The 20096-nt window shown below is 37.4% G+C and overlaps 1 protein-coding gene across 3 annotated transcripts in view; it reads right to left on the bottom strand.

Annotated features, from left to right (window-relative positions):
* Positions 1–565: 565 nt before the first annotated feature.
* Positions 566–20096, bottom strand: part of LOC117297578 (receptor-type tyrosine-protein phosphatase S-like) — a 47801-nt gene continuing 28270 nt past the window's right edge. For all 3 annotated transcript variants that reach the window (XM_033780679.1, XM_033780677.1, XM_033780678.1), the window contains 17 exons: positions 19298–19502; positions 17857–17953; positions 16949–17273; positions 15438–15634; positions 14537–14637; positions 13641–13738; positions 12327–12566; positions 11224–11409; positions 9849–10000; positions 8556–8841; positions 7452–7545; positions 6992–7068; positions 6103–6237; positions 5044–5169; positions 4275–4429; positions 3123–3258; positions 566–2412 (listed from right to left, as the gene is read on the bottom strand). In XM_033780679.1, coding sequence (XP_033636570.1) covers positions 2347–2412; positions 3123–3258; positions 4275–4429; positions 5044–5169; positions 6103–6237; positions 6992–7068; positions 7452–7545; positions 8556–8841; positions 9849–10000; positions 11224–11409; positions 12327–12566; positions 13641–13738; positions 14537–14637; positions 15438–15634; positions 16949–17273; positions 17857–17953; positions 19298–19502 — 2676 coding nt within the window. In that variant the 3' untranslated portion in view covers positions 566–2346. The remainder of the gene's footprint in view (positions 2413–3122; positions 3259–4274; positions 4430–5043; positions 5170–6102; positions 6238–6991; positions 7069–7451; positions 7546–8555; positions 8842–9848; positions 10001–11223; positions 11410–12326; positions 12567–13640; positions 13739–14536; positions 14638–15437; positions 15635–16948; positions 17274–17856; positions 17954–19297; positions 19503–20096) is intronic.

Raw genomic sequence — 20096 nt, forward strand, 5'->3', positions numbered from 1 at the left:
TAAATACCTCAGACAGTTTCGCTATTCCTATTGGTGGAGAGCGCGTCACGTGGGTGTGTATAAACCCTTGTTTATGACCGGTAAAAAGTGTTAATTCATGGGCGTGACATGCGACCTTGAACCTTATAAGGCCTGTTCGTATATTGGTCGAGAGCAACGGCTTAAACAGTTGTGCCACATCACGCGATACGCGCGACGCGCACAACATTTCCTTATAAGGAGTTGTTTACCCGAGGGGTAAACAACTTTACCATTTACCATTTCATACTTAACTACAAAGTTGCTGCCAGAAACAGCTGCTCAAAATATAGGATTGAATCTACGTGCTGGGCAATCTCAGTGGTCTGGTGGAATGACATCTGCTCTATAATAATGACAAAGGTCATGGGTTTGAATCCAACCCAAGTGACATCCATCTTTATTTTTTCCCAGAGTACTGTGTATGCGTTTACCACACATGTTGGTCAACCCAAACAATATTCTACACCGCTAAATTATTTATTTTATACCTTATCGTCACAGAAAAGGTTTTGTTGCTTGAAAACAGTCCAGGTGTATGAGGTAACAAGCACTGAGGGGGTTTGAAGATAATTGGGGAAGCATTTCAAGACATGGCAAATCCTCATTCAACAAATTTTAAACAAATAATTTGGCAGAACTCTCTTTACGCAATATAAAATATAAAGAAAAACTTATCTTAAAAAAAGTACTGGCATACGACCAGTGAAAACATAAAAGACTAAAAATCTACTTTATCAACAGCTATACTTTATGTTAGTACTTAAAAAATTATGAATACCACGATCTATATGTAATGCATCATTTTGCTTCAAAACGGGCCAAATATCACAAACTAATTCCAAATACTTTTTTATTTTATACGTATTTTTACAACTACTTTTCTGCTGCATATAAATTCATAACTACGGTGGTATGCACTCACTACATAAACATGAACAAAATCACATACTTTTAAAACGAGGTGAACTTGAAATAGTACCCCCTTTCAAAGTTTGTTTGTTTTGTTTGTTTCACAGACTGTAACTTTGTGGTAAATAAAATGTTTTTGTGTCTTAAAAATAACAACCCAGCACCATTTTAAAACCTCCAAGGTGGAGACTGATCAAAAATATGGCTACACTATGAACACAAACAGAAATAGGTCCACATATACTACGGACCATTAAAAAAACCAAACCGTTTACAGTATATTTCAAGAATATCATAACGTTAAAATGGTAAGCTACAAATAACTATGGCAATATTATTTCCCCGTTGAGACTTATGGAGTTATTATCATCGTATTTATTTACAAAAAAATTCATTTAGATAGTTGTTTCTACTTTTCAAACATTCTAATTCTTGTTTTTGAGTTTGCTTTGTCCAAGGTTAAGAGTGGGAGATACTCACAAGCAACCTTTGACCTCTCTAGTGTTTGAACTCAATGTTTTAATCCACTGCCCATGCTAACTACATTGTACTTGCTCACTGTTTCAATTGAAAAATCATCCTGCATGTATGCAGTCATTCTAATCCATTGGAATTATCACATTTGGTGATAGTGCATGAATGAAAACAGAAACTCCATTTTATCGAATTAATTCATCAGTTACGGCTGCAAGCTGAATACATGTATAACCGCTGTTTTCACGTATTTCAATCTTACATACATGTACATGTACCACACAGGGTGTTGTTTTTTTCCCAACAGCAAAAGTTTCTCAGGCAGCTAACATAGCCCAGTGGTTGTCTCTTTGAGAAAACCAATTGATATCCCATAAAATGCCTGCAGACACACATGTGAAAACAAGCAGGTTTGAACACACAATGGCCAATCTAACTGAATGTGTCAAAAAAAAGGTATAGTACTTTTTTAAGTAACTCTGTTAAGTACTATTTTAAGTACTTCTTAAAAGAAACTACTACTTGGCAATGAGAAAGGAATCAGTTAATGCTTTCAAAGTATTGAAATTACTAACATTCCATGTCAAGCAAATGTGTCAATCTATTAAAAGTACAACAAATGTGTGCGATGCTCTCTTCTTTTTATCAATTAAGTACTGCAGCTTGTCTAGTAAGTCTTACTAAGTTTTGGTTAGGCTCCACAGCAAATAAGCCTTTTTGAGGTATGGCGGATGTGATAGGGGTGTACTGTTTGGTTTGGGTATATACACACAAGTTTACCCCAAACCTTAAAAGTGTAGTAGCATTGTGTCTGCGATATCTCAAAAAGGCCGATGGCTTTGTACAGTTAGTAATTCTCTCATAAAATGACACTTTGCCTCCTGGCTGTCGGTACATTCTGTGAACTTAAGGTTGTGAATACAGCATTAGCTCGGAGCAGATTTATGTGAAGTGATCAAATGATCCAAGATACTCGAACGCTGCACGGTAGCAGAACTGGTACTGGTCCTAGACACAAACATAAACACATGTAATTAATAATAACAATAACAACAAATACTGCCAATAGAAAAGTGGAGATAGGCAAAACTGGCATCCAACTAAAATAATCTCTTAAATAGACAACCTGTTCTAGACAGAAAACTGACCGGATGATTGCTGGAACTACTTTTAAAAGCTTCATGACGTGGCCATTGGCAATGTGGTGTCCGACAATATGCAGGGGTAAATTGTACGGTGCATGTATTAAAATGACATTGTACCTTTTCCTTAACCCTAGGCGATATCGAAAATGACTGGCGATATTTCCCGATATGACGATACAGAGATGCCAAGTCCAGAGGCCGACTATGCGTGAGATTTTTCAAAGCTCAACCCCCCCCCCCCTTGAATACTGTGTGAGTTGGCAGCGGCATCACAAACAAGTTGTATCAAAGTCTGCTCTAAAATGCATGCTTCCATCTCCGCATGCGTTTATTATTCAGCCTGATGTTCGTACACACATTACTATGGCAGCCGGTATAGGTTATAGGTTTTAAAAAGAAATGTAGGTTTAGGTTTTAAATAGAAATGCAGGGACCCAAAAAAAAAACAGTTTTATTTAGAACTTAAAATTTGGTTTGATATTTTAAAGTCTTGCAGGAAAAAACCCTACCACGTGGGTCTTACACAAGGTAAAAGGTCAAACCAATTACTGTTAATTTCCTGTACACACTTACCTCTGTCTGAACCATAGCTGGGCGTTGAGTTCTCAGTATCTTGACTGTCTGGTACATGTCCACTACACTCTCAAATCTCATTCGTTCCAGAACAATACTCAGAGTAATGAATACACCAGTGCGTCCAACACCAGCACTATTTGACAAAAGTACATTCAGCAAGTGTCAGCCTCATTCATTTAATATAGGATTTGAAACTTTGCATGGTGGAAATACGATATAGAAAGGTTTGCGGTAACACCGTGTAATGACTTTCTCTAATGAGTTGGGATAGTTCTAAAAAGCACCGTTGGTTTCAACTCGACATTTTGATCAGTATGCTCTGATCGTCTTTTGGGCTTTCTCCAGAAGATGATCAGAGCATACTGATCGAAACGTCGAGTTGAAACCAACGGTTCTTTTCAGAACCACCCCAACTCATTAGAGATAGTCATTACATGGTGTTACCGCAAACCTTTTTATATCTTATTCATTTTAGGTACATTATGTTTTACGAACCCTCATACTCTCTGTCCTTTAATATCATCCACTGTGGTTTTCAATCACAAATGAACTATGAATATGATATAGGTAAACAAAAACTGTACATCTACACAGAGCACTACTTCGTTGTGCACCTTTACTCCACAGCCTTGTCGCATGGGACCAATAAGGAGGGAATGATTACTTTGTCCCAAGCATCTTATATTAGTAAGTATTGATTGCCGCCACTGTTTTTTTGTTTTATTCACCAGTAGAGGGTGCAAAACTGACTAGCTCGGTACGACTGGGCAAGTCTCAAAACTGGATCAAACGGTGTCTCGAAATCAAATTCATGGGAAAATATTTCTTTCTCAAAAACTACGGGTACTTCAGAGGGAGCCCTTTCTCGCAATGTTTTATACTATCAATCTCTCCCCATTACTCGTTACCAAGTAAGGTTTTATGCTACTAATTATTTTGAGTAATTACCACAAGTGTCCACTGCCTTTAAGTTAGGCGTATGGGATAATTGAAAATAAAGCAATTTTCAAAGGCTGTTAGCTAAATTCATACAAGCAAGAACATTTCGTATTGGTTTCTGTATGGTGTCTTGTGTATAATCTTCAATCATTATTCCGTGTAACGACAGGTACACTAATTTTTTTGTAATTTCTAGAATAAATGGATTACCTGCAGTGAACTGAGATGGGGCCATCCTGCCCAAACTGTTCCTTGGTCTTATGCACTTGACCAATGAAATCAATGAATCCTTCACCTGACTTTGGTACCCCCTGATCTGGCCAATCAGTAAACTGAAACTGACGAATTGTTCGTGACTGTCCATCCTACACACAAATATAAAAGCCAAATGTCAATTAAGGTGGGTTTTTTTAGTCAATTGAGTTTGATCATTAAATGCACAAACTGACTAAAAATTCATGAACAATTTGAATTAAATAATTGATTAACAGGACATGTACACATTCTATTACTTATTCAAAAATGGATAAAAACAAATTGATGAGGCTTGAACACCTCATCAAAGTTTGGTAATAATAATAATAATAATAATAACAATAATAGCGATTTTGAGATATAAGTCCTAATCGTTAAGCACCATGTAATGGTTTACAAGGTGCTGTGGCGCAATATGCTGCCAATCCGGCCAGGAGCATCGGGGCAAACCCCTTCTCTTTTCGATAAGTGCACTTAGTTCTTTTACATGCGTTACACAACACATGGGACCAACGGCTTAACGTCCCATCCGAAGGACGAAGCAATGGTTATGTGTCTTGCTTAAGGACACAAGTGTCACGGCTGGGGAATCGAACCCACACTCTGCTGATCAGAAACACCACAATTGAAGCCGTTAGTTTAGCTAATATCAATTCCAAGTTCAAACAAAGCCATTTAAATTTAAGCCAATTAATTTTGATCAAAGAACTATAAAATAACTCACCCTTGCATCGGTGACCTTGAACTCTCGCAAGATATATTGGGGCATGTTGTATTCCGACATAGGATCAACAACAAAGTACTGATATCTGGCAGATCTTTCAGCTGGCCAATACTGATGACACTTCTCCTATCACGTAGAGAAGAAACACACATGTCATAAACAAAACAAATAGATATTCTAAACATTTTTGAAAACTAACTTAAAGGGTGTATGTACTTTTTGTAGGACAAAAAAACACAATTTCCACAGATTTACACTAAACTTACACAATTTGCAGATGATGATAGTAGAAAGCTTCCCTGAACATATTATAAGCTGAGAAGCTGTAGTTTTTGGGTAATGAGTAAAACAACGTCATGAGAATAATTTTGCTCTCAATGAGACCAAAATTATTTTAATCATTTAGAAACGTATTTTCATGACATTGTTTTACTAATTTCTCAAAAACTACGGCACATCAGTAAGTAATATTTGAAGGGAAGCTTTCCACTATCATTATCTTCAAACCCTGTAAGTTTAATGTAAATCTGTGGACATTTTGAAAAAGTACCCAAATCCTTTAAAAGAGAATACACCTTGTACTTTGATAGAAACTAGGGGAATGACATGCAGCCTTGAAATACAGTTATTTCTACATAATTGTTCATTTCTTTACTTCTTCATAGAAGTAGAAGAAGTAGAGGTATTTATATGTATACCTCTACTTCTTTTTTGTTACTCAAGTCAGTATATAGCTGCAGAGGAGCAATTGCAGTTAGGTGTCTTGCTCAAGGACCTAATGTGACGAAATCGAGGTTAATTTACTGATAAAAAAACAAGACACTGTTTTCAACTAGCAAAAATTTGACCCCCATAAATGGCCGACCGTGTTAGTCACCGAGGTAAAAAGAAAACCACGCAATTTCAAGGCATATTTGTGTAGATCGTTGTATTCTACTTTTACAACATCTTTCTACCCATATGCATTTTATAACAAACAGTTATAAACGCTTTTCAAAGACCAACTCGACCGATCCAAGGCAACGTGTTCCTTTAATTTTAAGACTATAGTGCTCTTACTCTGCCCATCTCTCTCAGCTTAGTCAGCATGACGATAATAGTAGAATTCTGCTCCCACAACATTCTCCAGAAATCTTCAGTTGTCTCTGCAAGTGGGCCTTGTGTAGCGATGTAGGAACTCTTTTGCTTGTATCCCTAAACACAACAATTAAATGGTTAGGGAACAAAGTCTGCTCTCAGGTATTAGTTTAATAGACCTTATGCATTGAAGTCATCCAGCCGCCATCTTAGAGAAAAAAACCGGTGACGAAACAATCGAGACGCACGGATTTGTACGTGCGATGCACAGTATAGCCAATGAACAACCTCCTTTTGACCTCTAGGTGAGGGCGCCCTACTGAAATGACGTCATGTGCATAAGCTCTATATAAGGATGGTCAACAAGCCACCAAGTGCCCATTGTACTTCATAAAGGTGATCTAGATGTCATCCAAACGCTTTGTGGTTGGACTAGCTAGTCCAATTAGATCAACCTAGCCAGGGAGTACCGTATCTCTAGTCAATTTTCTATGTCTAAACGGCAAAAAATCATATAAAAACAGTTCAACCCTATGTGCTGTTGACACACGGCATTCTTCCCCTCTATCACTGGAAATTTAGGGGGAAAAAAAAAAAAAGGGAATTTCCAGCCCAAACATTGATAAAAATCGACATGAAAATCAATGAAACATGTGTGACTGTAGCGTGTATTGAAGCAAAGTGTAGTGGGATACATTTCAAGATGAGCGAAAGCGGCAAAAACTTCACTACAGAAAATCACGTGGCTCGGCGTTTGTAGCGTTTTGCTTTGCTGGGGATAATCACGTGGCTTGGCGTTCGTAACGTTTTGCTTTGCTAGGGATAATCTCGTAGCTCGGCAGATATTGGTCAACTGTAAACCATTACTCACATCAATATGGCTTGCATTAATGTAGTCTGAACCTTCAACTCCGCGTATTGGCTGCAGACACACACGAGTTGATTCATCTAAAAATGAACAGTTCAACAAAAATGTTTTAAAAACAGTCCCTATAAAAAGAGGCTTGAAACTTGTACATGAAAGTTTGGGCTCGTCCTACAAAAATGAGTCGCTTGTCGCACAACTCACTTCCCAGTAAAGGGTTGTTGAAAAACAAAAGCAAAAATTTCAAAACAACCCGACCTACCCTTATTCATCACCAAGAATGTTCCCCGAAGCAAACAAATATTAAAGTTCAAAAATATTATTATTATTATTTTTATTATTTTTTTTCCAAAAATGTTAATTTTCCCAACCAACGTACACTAATTTCCCCAGAATGCTACCGGAAAAAATAAAAAATGATTAAGCCTAGGGTTGCCACAACAGTAGGAAAAGCAAATACACTTACATGGAAGAATGTTGACCAGTCTGTTCTTGAACTTGTTAGCAGGTAGATTAGCACTCACAAACTTAGACGGCAGTGCTTTCTGATTAGCAAGGCGCTGTAATAGACAACAAAATGTTTTCAATGCAAAAATTTATTGTCTACCTGCATGATTTGGCAGAATTCAAAAGTTTCCAAAAGTTTAGATGAGGCAATTTATCAAAAATGAAAACACATTTTAAACGTCTTAAAGACGGTACAAAGATTGCATTGATTCAGGGCACACTTAAAAAGGGGGCAAGTCCTCAGGCATGAGTGTCGTTGTGTGTTCAGTGTGGCCTATTTCATATCAGCAGCCGATTAAGCTTGGGCGATATTGCTTTTATTGTCCCACAATGTATGAGCACAGTCTGTGAATAACTTCAACTCCTTCAGTACCACTTTCTTTCAGTAATTCTGCCTGGACGTTATCAAATGTAGAATTCAAATGTAGAATTCAAACTGCCTCTATCTACCGGGCAATCTTGGTCTAGTTGATAATACATCTGCTCTAGAATTGCAAAGGTCGTGGATTTGAAGCCATCTAAATAAATTTTTTTTTACAGAAGTTGGGAAAGTACTGAGTTTACAGTGCTATCACCCATCGGTGTAAGGGTCAAACCAAAAACAAATAGTATCATCTTTGTTAATCAATATTTCAAAAAAATAACAGCGATGTTGACTATATTGTAACATGCCGATGTTATTGTGATATTGCCAGCGCTAACTATGACAACAAAACTCTCGACAACAAATTTATTCTTAAAACTTTTATAAAATTAACCTCGAAGCAGAGGTAAGATAGTTAGGAATGCCTAGAGGTTAGTTGTTTTCATCCGCAAGTATACACAAATTCAAATGATAGTTCTGGATTGGATGATCTCGTCTTATACTGAAAACGTTGGGTAGTGTAGAAAATAACAGAAGGAAAACTGTCAAACTGTTTTCTCAAAATGAACGTGAAACACAGGTACATACGTGCAATAAAAAGCCAACTCCTTCGGAAAACAAAACAGCAATACAAATAAATTGAAGAGGTACGTTTCATTTCAAAGACTGTCCTGTTCTTTATTCACAAAATCGACCAACCTTAAATTCACTCTCCATTCCTGTGATGGTCTCGCCTGGTTCGGGTTGAGTCAGTTTCTGAATGTGAGAATACAGATTTCGTGCCGGTACCTCTGTGTTGCCACTCAGTACGGCTTCTAACAAGGCCTCGTGGATGAAGATGTATTGCTCCTCTGTCTGCACCATGTAGTTACGTTGTGCCCGCAGGCAGGTCACATGACCGTAGATGTCAACTGTCTTCTCATGTTTGATGCGTTCCAACATAGAATCAATGACGATGAAAGCTCCAGTGCGACCAACTCCAGCACTGTAAAAAAAAAAAAAAAGGCTCATAAAAAATCTTGCTCTGAAGACTACGATGGTCACAGAGTTTTATTTTAAAAATCCAAAGGTTGAAAATCATATTGACAATAAAAACAAGTCTTATTTATTGCATGTTTTTTCATATTATCCAAAAATCAATGAGATCAGCCCAAAAAAAAAGTCCGAGCTCATGGTCTTTGTTTCCTCAGTGTAATCGGTTTAACCCAAACAAACATTTTGTTAGTGCAGAACCATATGGCGCTCTGCAGTTGTTTGGCAGTGCCAATCTTTCCACTTGGAAGGAATTGCATAACAGCAGTATTGTTTTAATTTACCATCATGAGAATTGGAGATCTTTTTCTTTATTTTAAATAATGGTAAGCTTGGGTTGTGTAGGGTGCACATGGACAAAACTGTGGCTTCTTAAAGGCAGTGGACACTATTGGTAATTGTCAAAGACCAGTCTTCTCACTTAGTGTGTCTCAACATTATGCATAAAATAACAAACCTGTGAAAATTTGAGCTCAATCGGTCATCGAAGGTGCGAGATAATAATGAAAGAAGAAAAACACCCTTGTCACACGAAGTTGTGTGCGTTTAGATGCTTGATTTTGAGACCTCAAGTTCTAAACCTGAGGTCTCAAAATCAAATTCGTGGAAAATCACTTCTTTCTCGAAAAACTATGGCACTTCAGAGGGAACTGTTTCTCACAATGTTTAATATCACCAACCTCTCCCCATTACTCATTACCAAGTAAGGTAAGGTTTTGTGCTGATAAATATTGTGAGTAATTACCAATAGTGTCCACTGCCTTTAACAAGGGCCTCCGTGCTCAAGCTTGGATGCTTATCTTAGTCAACTTAATTTGTCTATGAGGCTATGAACTCTAAGACTCTATAGCTTATTTTTTTATGTAAAGAGCAAGAAATTCATGGAGAGATGACCCTAAATGGTCACTCTCACAGAAAGCAATAACAGACCGATTCCACACAATGACTGAACTGTCTCACCTGCAGTGAACAACAATTGGACCAGCATCAGATGGATTACATGCTTTGATGCGATTAACAAAGGCCAGGACTTGTGTAGCATGCTCTGGAACACCATGGTCTGGCCACGCTGTGAACTGAAACTGCCGCACCTCACGCTTCTCAGCCGGTTTCTAAATATAGGAAGTTTAAGACTCAGGTTAACATAATATAATAATGACAAATTTGTAATCACATAAATTCCTTCCACAGGACCATCAAATTCACAAGCGAATACTCAACCTCGAGCGAACACTATAACAAACACTTACACTAGGTGTTTGGTCAGGCTTTGTGAATAGTAAGCAAATATCCCTCTGAACAAACCAGGGCCCAATTTCATAGCGCTGCTAAGTAAAAAAAAATGTGCTTCGCATGAAATTTCTCCCTTGATAAAAACAGGTTTACCAGCCAGTTTTCCGTGTGATTTTTTTTGATAAGCAAACAACAGCTGAATACCAGTAACAAGCACTATGTAACAAAAGGAAAGTTTTTATCAGGGAAGAAATTTCATGCTAAGCAAATTTTTGTGATTAGCAGCTCTATGAAATTGGGCCCAGCTGTCATTATGAGCACACACAACTGAATATGTCTACCAAAAATTGTTTTGTTTGGACAAGAAAAACAAAACATCACTAAGTCACAACTGCAAAAAAAAGTTGCACATATCAAACTTTCGAAAAAGGATACACAGATTCAAATCATAAACGGTTAAAAATAAATTCAACTTTGATTTTGTGTGATTGGACAGAAATGAATGCCTCGATGACACCCAAGCTTACATCCGTATGGACTGTAAAAGGGGTAACCCTGTTTCAGCCCTAGGAGTAGCTGGCAACGGCCTCTGGACAAAAATAATTGTAGCCCACACCTTGAAGTGGCCTTCAGGCCTTGTGTGTCTGGCGACTTGCATTAAAATAAAAAATAAAAAATAAAAAATAGGCTTATTGTTCATAAAATCAGAGGAAGTAATTTTTTGTTTTAATTAAATGAATTTCAATAGAATGTTGTTCATATTATTACTAAAAATTTTAAGTATAAATTTAATAGCTGTGCCCATAGTTTTGAATGATACCTGTTAGTGACGGCTATCCCCTAATGGATCCCCCAGGGGTAAATGGGTACCTGTGAGGGCAGAGATGGTTCTTGTGATTGATTTAGCCGAGTAGCGCACATTAATGTTGCACAAGGCTGCATACTCCCCATCGGGGAGCTGAGATGGTTTAAGGAGTGATTTAAGGCCCAGTGACCAGGGGTAATAACGTGAAGCGCTTTGGGACGCCCTCCGAGTGTGAAAAGCCGGCTATATAAAAACGGGTTATTATTATTATTATTATTAGATATAATAAAAGATTACCTTGATGTTGATTAATGAAAAGTTGCGAACTGAGTAAGTTGCCAAGTCTGTCATATCATGAAGAGTGACTTGTATATCGCCATATGTATCTTGTCCCTTACTAGGCCAATACTGATCACACTTAACACGATTCCTCTCTTCAAGCTTGGTCATCATCACTAAAGTACATGTACGTTGCTCCCACACCTACAAAAGATCAACAATTTATAACATACATTTTAGCCCTCCTACTGATACACCATTCAAAACCATTCAAAATTCACTAACGTTTACAACCCACTCGTTTTTGTACACACATGGCAGTACCATTTGAGCAGAGTTGATGATAAGCTGTAATGTACTACCACTTAAAACCATTCAGATGGTTTCGAGCTGTGCATACACTGTACCTGTGTGCATTACCATAGCCGAATGGTTTCAGATGGTCAGCAAGCTGTTTAACAAATCCTGTAGTGTCTATGACATAGTGTGTGGTAACCTCGTAGCCAAGGACAGATTGGTCACCCCCACACCGCCTGGTATCACTCAGTCATGACATACACGTAGTGGGATCCTTAATGCACCACTTAAAACAATCCCCATAGGATTCTGTACCAGCTGCACCACCATTCAAAACCATTTGGGGAACCAACTGTGTGCACAGCTATCATACCATTTAATACCATTCACTTGAATGGTTTCAAATGGTGTATCAACTTGTTACAACTGTATATCTTGTTCAGAACGATTTGATGTCATGCAATAACTTGATAAGCTTTGGGGCAACGTAGAAAAGTACAGAGGAGTAAACCACTAAATGAAAATGCTCGCCAGGTTCCAAGGCTCCAGTTTCCAAGTTCTGGATCGCATAAAAAAAAAACTTGTGTTAAATGGAACCTCAAAATAAAAGGAGTGGACTGTAGTGATAATTCACCACTGCGACCATGGCAGCCCCATCACGCAAGTAACACATCTGTATGTTGTTTATAACTCAAGTTGTGATCGGGAAACATAAGTGCCCAGCTAAACGGACAGACAGACCAATACCAATGGAGCTGAGGGGTAATACGTAAAAATATCAAATTCTTTAAAAGAAAGTGTAATATGGAGCGACAGTTGCATACCATTCTCCAGAAGTCCCCAAGTGTCTCTGGTAGAGGACCTTGAGTAGCAATGTAAGCATTTTGCTTACGGTAACCATCACAGTAGTTGGCATTGATGTAGTCACTTCCGAGCAATCCGTCTACACGTGCCAGAATTACTCTGGAATGGTCGTATGCAATCACATTTGCGTAACGATTCTTGGGTTTATTCAACTCCAAATTGGAATGATCCCATGTAAACTGCTGGCCTGGCTCTATGGACTAAACAACAAATATCTCTTTGTTAGTAAAACATAAGTGAAATGGAACTCATTAGGCTGAATCAAATATCTGTTTTAAATCACATTGCTTTATCGCTTACCATTAAGGATAGAGTTAGTGAGCGATCAATACTTCATTGCATCAAGTATTTTTCCCTTAAAGGGTATACGTACTTTTTCCTAACAAAAAACACAATGTCCACAGATTTACATTAAATTTACACAGTTTGAAGATTATGATAGTAGAAAGCTTCCCTTGAAATTTTACTTACTGAGGAGCTGTAGTTTTTGAGAAATGAGTATAAGTAATAATTTTCGTCTCAGTTTTAGCATGTAAAAACGTATTAACCAGTTATGCTATGGTTTTGGTATAATATCATAACTGGTTAAGGGGATTTTACATGCTAAAATAATTTTGGTCTCATGAGACCAAAATGATTTTGTGACTTGTTTCACTCATGTCTCATAAACAATATTTGAAGGGAAGCTTTCCACTATCGTTATCTTCAAACCCTGTAAGTTTAATGTAAATCTGTGGACATTTTGAAAAAGTACCCAAATCCTTTAAAGGAACGTTACAGAATTGGCAAGAAACAAAAGTTGTGAAGATCACAGATTTACATTAAACTTACACGGTCTAATGATGATGACAGTAGAAAACATATCCTTGAAATATTTCTGCCTGAAACTTCATAGTTGATGAGAAATAAATATTCTAATTTCGCGTTTGGAGTTTATCGCTCAGTGAGCATTTAGTCAGTTTTGTTTTGGCATCGATGCAATGCAAAATTTGTAACTGGTTTTTCACAATTCTCTCGTGACCCAGGTGGTCGTTCGAATTCAAACTTCTACAGGTTTGTCAGTTTATGTATATGGTGGATTACATAAAGTGCTTACACTGCCAGCAACTTATTTGCTAGCCAAACCAATTCTGTTATGTTCCTTAACCACTTCACATTAGTATGATAAAAAAAAAATATGCTGGGCCTCTGACTGGTATTTCTTTTCAACGAAAATTAGCATTTATCCCAAATTAGACTAAGAATATAGGGTTATATAAGTGCAGAAGACTTACCTCATATTCTTGAGAAAACAGGAGGTTTTCATTACTCTTGAGTCGTTCAATATGATCACTCAATTCCATTACAGGAATTGGTGGATGGGACATCATGGCTGGAAAATTAAATACAATGAAGTTATATTGGTTTTTTTTTCATTCTTAAAATTAAAGGCAGTGGACACTATTGGTAGTTACTCAAAATATCTATTAGCATAAACCTTTCTTGGTAATGAGTAATGGGGAGAGGTTGATAGTATAAAACAAGTGAAAAACGGCTCCCTCTGAAGTAATGTAGTTTTTCGGGAAAGAAGTAATTTTCCACGAATTTGATTACGAGACCTCAGATTTGGAACTTGCGGTCTCGAAATCAAGCATCTGAAAGCACACAATAAGAGTGTTTTTTTCTTTCGTTATTATCTCGCAACTTCGACGACCGATTGAGCTTAAATTTTCACAGGTTTGTTGTTTTATGAAAATGTTGAGAAACACCAAGTGAGAAGACTGGTTTTTGACAGTTACCAATAGTGTCCAATGTCTTTAATATTGTCGGCACTTGAGTATTGGGGAATTTTTTTATTTTTTTTTTTTTAAGTTGAGAATGGGGGACCTCTCCTCAGAAAAATTGGGCAGCCATATTACACGTTTACTGTGGATTTGCATTGTGACATCATTTATTTTGGTGCGGTAAGCACCAAAATAGGTTAGCATGCCTTTTCGTGTGCTTACAGTTAGCAGCGCTATGAAATAGAAATCACACAGTAAGCAAAAAATCGGTCGCTAAGCAGCGCTATGAAATTGGGCCCTGGTTCTATTTCCATATAGGAAGTGGTTACATTAGCATAGTATTTTTCAGTCTTCCAATAACACAAAAAAAATAAATTAAAAAACCCCACTAATCTTAAGTACAGTACCTGGTGTTTGGTAGTTCATTCTTCTCATTTCTACAGGGTCAGATGGATTGGGTGCATTTGTGTCTTTTCGTTTGGGTCTACGTTCATGTGGGCCATTCCTCCTGAAAAACAACAAATGCTGAAAATTGGTCCCTGTTTTTTGTTTTGTTTTTCATTTTACAAAAATCACCAACACAAGGCAAGTTGTTTTCTTTTTAGAATGCAATGGTTTCAAAGTTTGTTAATGGTTTAATAACTTTTATGGTAAAAATTGTAATTGATGGCGTTTAGCCACTCCAGGAACAATTAAACCTCTGGTGCTACATGTACTTAATACTTGAAGTTATATTTCCTGTAAGGACCTGGGTACTTTTTGTAACACATAGATTTACATTTTTGTCCATAGATTTACATTAAACTTCAACCGTTTGAAGATAATGATAGAAGAAAGCTTCCCTGAAATTATTACTTGCTGAGGTGCTGTAGTTTTTGAGAAATGAGTAAAACAATGTCATGAAAATACGTATTTACATGCTAAAATAATTTTCGTCTCATGATCACTAAGACGAAAATTAGTTTCATGACACTGTTCTACTCATTTCTCAAAACTACAGCACCACAGCACGTAATATTTTCAGGGAAGCTTTCTACTATCATTATCTTCAAACTGTATAAGTTTAATGTAAATCTATGGACATTGTGTTTTTTGTCCAACAAAAAGTACAGAACCCCTTTAACAAAGATATACACGTGTATGGCATTGTATACTAATTCTCTTATAAATGTTTTAATTTGATATATTTAATTGTGTCCTCTGTCAGTTTTGTCAAACACCAAACAGGGTTAAGTCACCAAAAGAGTATTTCAACAACCTTTCATTACATCGACCTATTCAAATAATTTTTGAATAAAGAGTACAAACCTCTTATTTCTGATGAAGAATCCAACAATGATGACAATAACCAAAAGAACGATCACACCTATAACAGCTACAATAATTGGTAATATAGAACCGCTTTCTTTCGGATCGTCGGTTGACACGTCTTTAGTTCCCACATCGTCCCCTTGTATCTGAAGCGTCACTGGTGAAATGTACTCACTGCATGTCACTAACAATTCCTAAAACAAAAACAGATCGAAAAAGCAACTTAACATCAAGCAAGTATAAATCAAGGGGTTCAGCATAATGGCTACATAATGCAACATTTAAAGGAACACGTTGCCTTGAATCGGGCGAGTTGGTCTTTGAAAAGCGATTGTAACCGTTTGTTATAAAATGCATATGATAAGAAAGATATTTTAAAAGTAGAATATAATGATCTACTCAAGTATCACTTGAAATTACATGGTTTACCTCTTACCTCTTCAACAAACACGGTCGGCCATTTTTGACACCCATAAATGGCCAACCGTGTTAGTGCGCAAAGTTAAAAGAAAACCACGCAATTTCAAAGCAAATATGTGTGAAATATTGTATTCTACTTTTAAAACGTCTTTTCAACCACATGCATTTTATAACAATCAATGTTTACAAAATGCTTTTTATAGACCATTTCGTCCGATCCAAGGCAACGTGTTCCTTTAACCCTTTCTAGACCATACACACAGGAGGGACCAAAATGCTCATAGTAGAGGCTTATGTCCTTGAAGGCAAGGTACACGTTTGGTAGTTACTCAAAACAAATATTAACTTAAAAACTGACTTGGTCACGTGCATTGGAGAGCTGTTGATAGTATAAAACATTGTGGGAAACAACTCCCTCTTAAGTAACGTAGTTTTTGAGAAAGAGGTAATTTCTCACTAAAGTAATAAAAGACTTCTAGCTAGAGGTCTTTTATTCCTATATGAAAGCAAGGGTGTTTTTTCTTTCATCATTTTCTCGCAACCTCGATGACCGATTGAGCCCGAATTTTCACAGGTTTGTTATTTTATGCTTATGATGGAATACACCGACTGAGAAGACTGGTCTTTTGCCAACAAGTACCTTCCCTTTAACTGCCAATCACTACATTTCTACAATAAGAACATATTTGCCTTTTCATTGTATTCATTAAATAGAATGACATCAATTTAAGTGGAAAACCAGCAGTATCAGCCATGTCCTGATACAGTGTTGATCTTACACTAAAGTAACTGCCGTCGATTTCACAAAGAGTTAGGACTCGTCTTATCTCAAGTTAGGACGAGTAACTCGTCCTAACTTATGATTAATCTTAAGGTCTGCATGATACAGTGCAGAGTTGGGACTCGTCCTAAGTCCTAAGATTAATCTTAAGTTAGGAAGAGTTTTGTAAAATCGACGGCTGGTCTCTAAATGGATAATGCACTGATTTTTGAAAACTATTCTGAAATCAATGCAAAGCATTTCTTATTTCTTAATTTATTTTACCAAATTTACCAAGTTTACTTAAGTAAGTTATATACACACGTACCTCATCTTCTGACAAAACCCCAGCTCGAACGAAGAATGTATAGTGTTTGTCGACTTCTAGTGGTCGATTGTGAAAACCATTGACAAAGCTTTCATCTCCAATGACGAATGGCTCCATAAGCTCATTAGGGAAAAGTTTAGCAGTAACATAAGGAAACAAGACGCTGGTAGCTCTCCTCAATCTTAAAGATGTATCTCTTTGCCTCCGTGACTGACTTGTTTCCAACAACTCACTCAATGTAAAGCTGCTCGGATTACGTGACGGCGGAAAAATGGGCTTTCCATCAGATCCACTTTGCAGAGGTACAACGACTACCAGAACATGGCTGTTTCAAAATAGAATATGTAAAAACATGTCAAAAACAAAGATATTCCACAGTGAGAGAAGTAGGATAAGACCCATGCCATACTCCATAAATATCAACACTTTTGTGTGTGGCAGTATCAATGTACATTATTCAAAATAGCCACACTTCCACTTCTCCACCGCAGACAAGATGACTGTGTTCTATTGTACATTTTTCTGTAACTTTGCAATTTGTGTTTTTCCAATGATTTGATTAAGGGAATCAATGTATGGTGAAGAGTTTTTCAACTAGTGGTTTAATCCCAACGAGGCCTGGTTCTTGATAATTTTACCTGAGCTCAAACATAGGACAAGTATTAGAGATTTAAACAATTCCAATGTCACTATCTGTTTAAAAGCTCTGAAAGTAGAGCTCAAGTTCACATCTTTTGAGAGACAATTATGGATGGGATTCACAAACAATTTATTTCAATGATATGCACAGCTACATTCCGGCCATTTAATAGTAAGTGAACAAAGTAGGTAGAACCTCTTCATTTCTCAGATCTAACATGTATATCCCATCGTGTATCATTAAAACAATTAAAAGGGAAGGTACTTACTCTATTGGTCCACTCTTTTGTTCAAGTTGGGGTATTGTGACTTCCAATGTTGTTGCCGACATGTCATTGACAATAAGGGGTGGTACGTCAAGCGGAGCTGTAAGGTTTTAGTTTTAAGCAAAAACATACATGTATGAGATAAAAATCCATTTCAAAATTAATCGGTTAAAAAAAAGAAGGGCATTTTACATTCACACATAGAGGCCGCTTATTTTGAACATGTTCGAAATAAGTGTAGCCGGGTCGTGGCCAACAATAAGCGGGGCAAACTCGTAGTGGGAACCCCATTACAGACCAGCAGCATGGTAGCATCGTGGTGAGATCTCTGTGGTCGTTAGAAAAACGAAGCACCTTCGGCAACCATCTTGAAGTAGAAAACCGCTGAGTCGACATTGGTCTTGACATGCTCTCCACCAATAGAATAGGGAAACTGTCTTGGGTGTTTATGAGATTTAAAATTGTGTAAATATGATCGTGTGAGAATTTTTTAATTTTATAAGTAGCTCCTTCCTTTAATAATAATAATAATAATAAGACTTGTAATGCGCATGTATCCGCCCTGCTGGGTATATGAGGGGCAGTAAAACCAAAAACCAAAACAAAAAACAACAACAAAGAAAAACAGACACAACAAAATTAATCCTTGAAAACCTGTGACATAAGATAAGTTTTGAGAAGTGATTTGAATTTTGTGGTACAAAGACAAGATCTAAGATTAAGTGGTAGAGAGTTCCAGATGAGTGGCGCAGCTGAAGAAAATGACCTGTCACCCCATGAGTGCAGTTTAGTTTCAAATTACTACACACAAGTTTCAAACTTGCGCAAGAAAAACTATGCACCTACACTGTACCAACTTAAATTGGGGCGAGAAATTTGCGCGCTCTGCACAATCATCTGATAGCGCCCTCTGTTGTTCCAAAGTCAGGTTTTTATCGCACATTTAACCATGGCCGAATGTTCTCCTCTCAGCTCATCAATGGATAAACTCTCCCTGGTATTAATGATTGTACTGTTAAAAATTCTGTTTTTTGGGGTTGAACAAAGAATTGACTAGAGTGGGATTCGAACCAACGACCTCCGGATTAACATGCCGGCGCTCTACCAACTGAGCTATCTAGCACTATATTGGCAGTGTCCCTATTTTGTCAATATCTTTGTTCGGGGGTGCCAGTCAGAAGCCATACAACCGTTAACTGCCGTGTAGCCAGGGATCACACCCAAATTACGATACAACCTGGGGAGCGGCAGCCAGGGGATCACCTTAAGGGGATGCGACTTTTTGGTTCAGATATCAATATAAACCACAAGGGAAACTGACTGGGTAAATTTTGAAATGATTCTGTTTGTCTGATTGTCCCCACCATGGTAGCTATTGTCCCCACCATGGTAGCTATTGAATTAACACACATTTCTTGTACAAAATAATGTTACTTTACTTTACCTGATCTTTTTGTGAACACCAAAACAGTAGCAGGTGGGCTTGAACCTGTCTCAGTTAATGCAGTGATGTTGAACTGGTACTCCATGTTGGGCATCAAGCCGGTGAACTGAACTGATCTCTGTTGGTTGGTCATATCAACACTCCTACCTCGGTCCACATAGTCAGGATGGTCCCTCTGTGCTTGTGAACTGGTTGAATAGCTTATCTATGGAGTATCATAACAATTTATTCACATTATGAAATACATTTGTTAAAGACAGTAGACACTATTGGTAATTGTCAAAGACCAGTCTTCTCATTTGGTGTATCTCAACATATGCACAAAATAACAAACCTGTTAAAATTTGAGCTCAATTGGTCGTCGAAGTGTGCGAGATAACTATGAAAGAAAAAAACACCCTTGTCACACAAAGTTGTGTGCTTTCAGATGCTTGATTTCGAGACCTCAAATTCTAAATCTGAGGTCTCGAAATCAAATATGTGGAGAATTACTTCTTTCTCGAAAACTACGTCACTTCAGAGGGAGCAGTTTCTCACAATGTTTTATACTATCAACCTCTCCCCATTACTCGTTACCAAGTGAGGTTTTATGCTAAAAATTATTTCGAGTAATTACCAATAGTGTCCACTGCCGTTTTCACGAGAGAGTTAAGCACAACTCAACCACTGCGAATTATGCGTTGCAAAATCGTGACTAAGCATTCCTATTGCATTCGCAGGAAGCATGAACCAGGCTTTAGTGTAATTAATAACACTGTTTGATTTTAATGCAAGATTTTGGGGTTGAGTATAGTTCATT

Source organism: Asterias rubens, chromosome 12, assembly GCF_902459465.1.
Source record: "Asterias rubens chromosome 12, eAstRub1.3, whole genome shotgun sequence".
In the NCBI taxonomy this organism is placed as follows: domain Eukaryota; kingdom Metazoa; phylum Echinodermata; class Asteroidea; order Forcipulatida; family Asteriidae; genus Asterias; species Asterias rubens.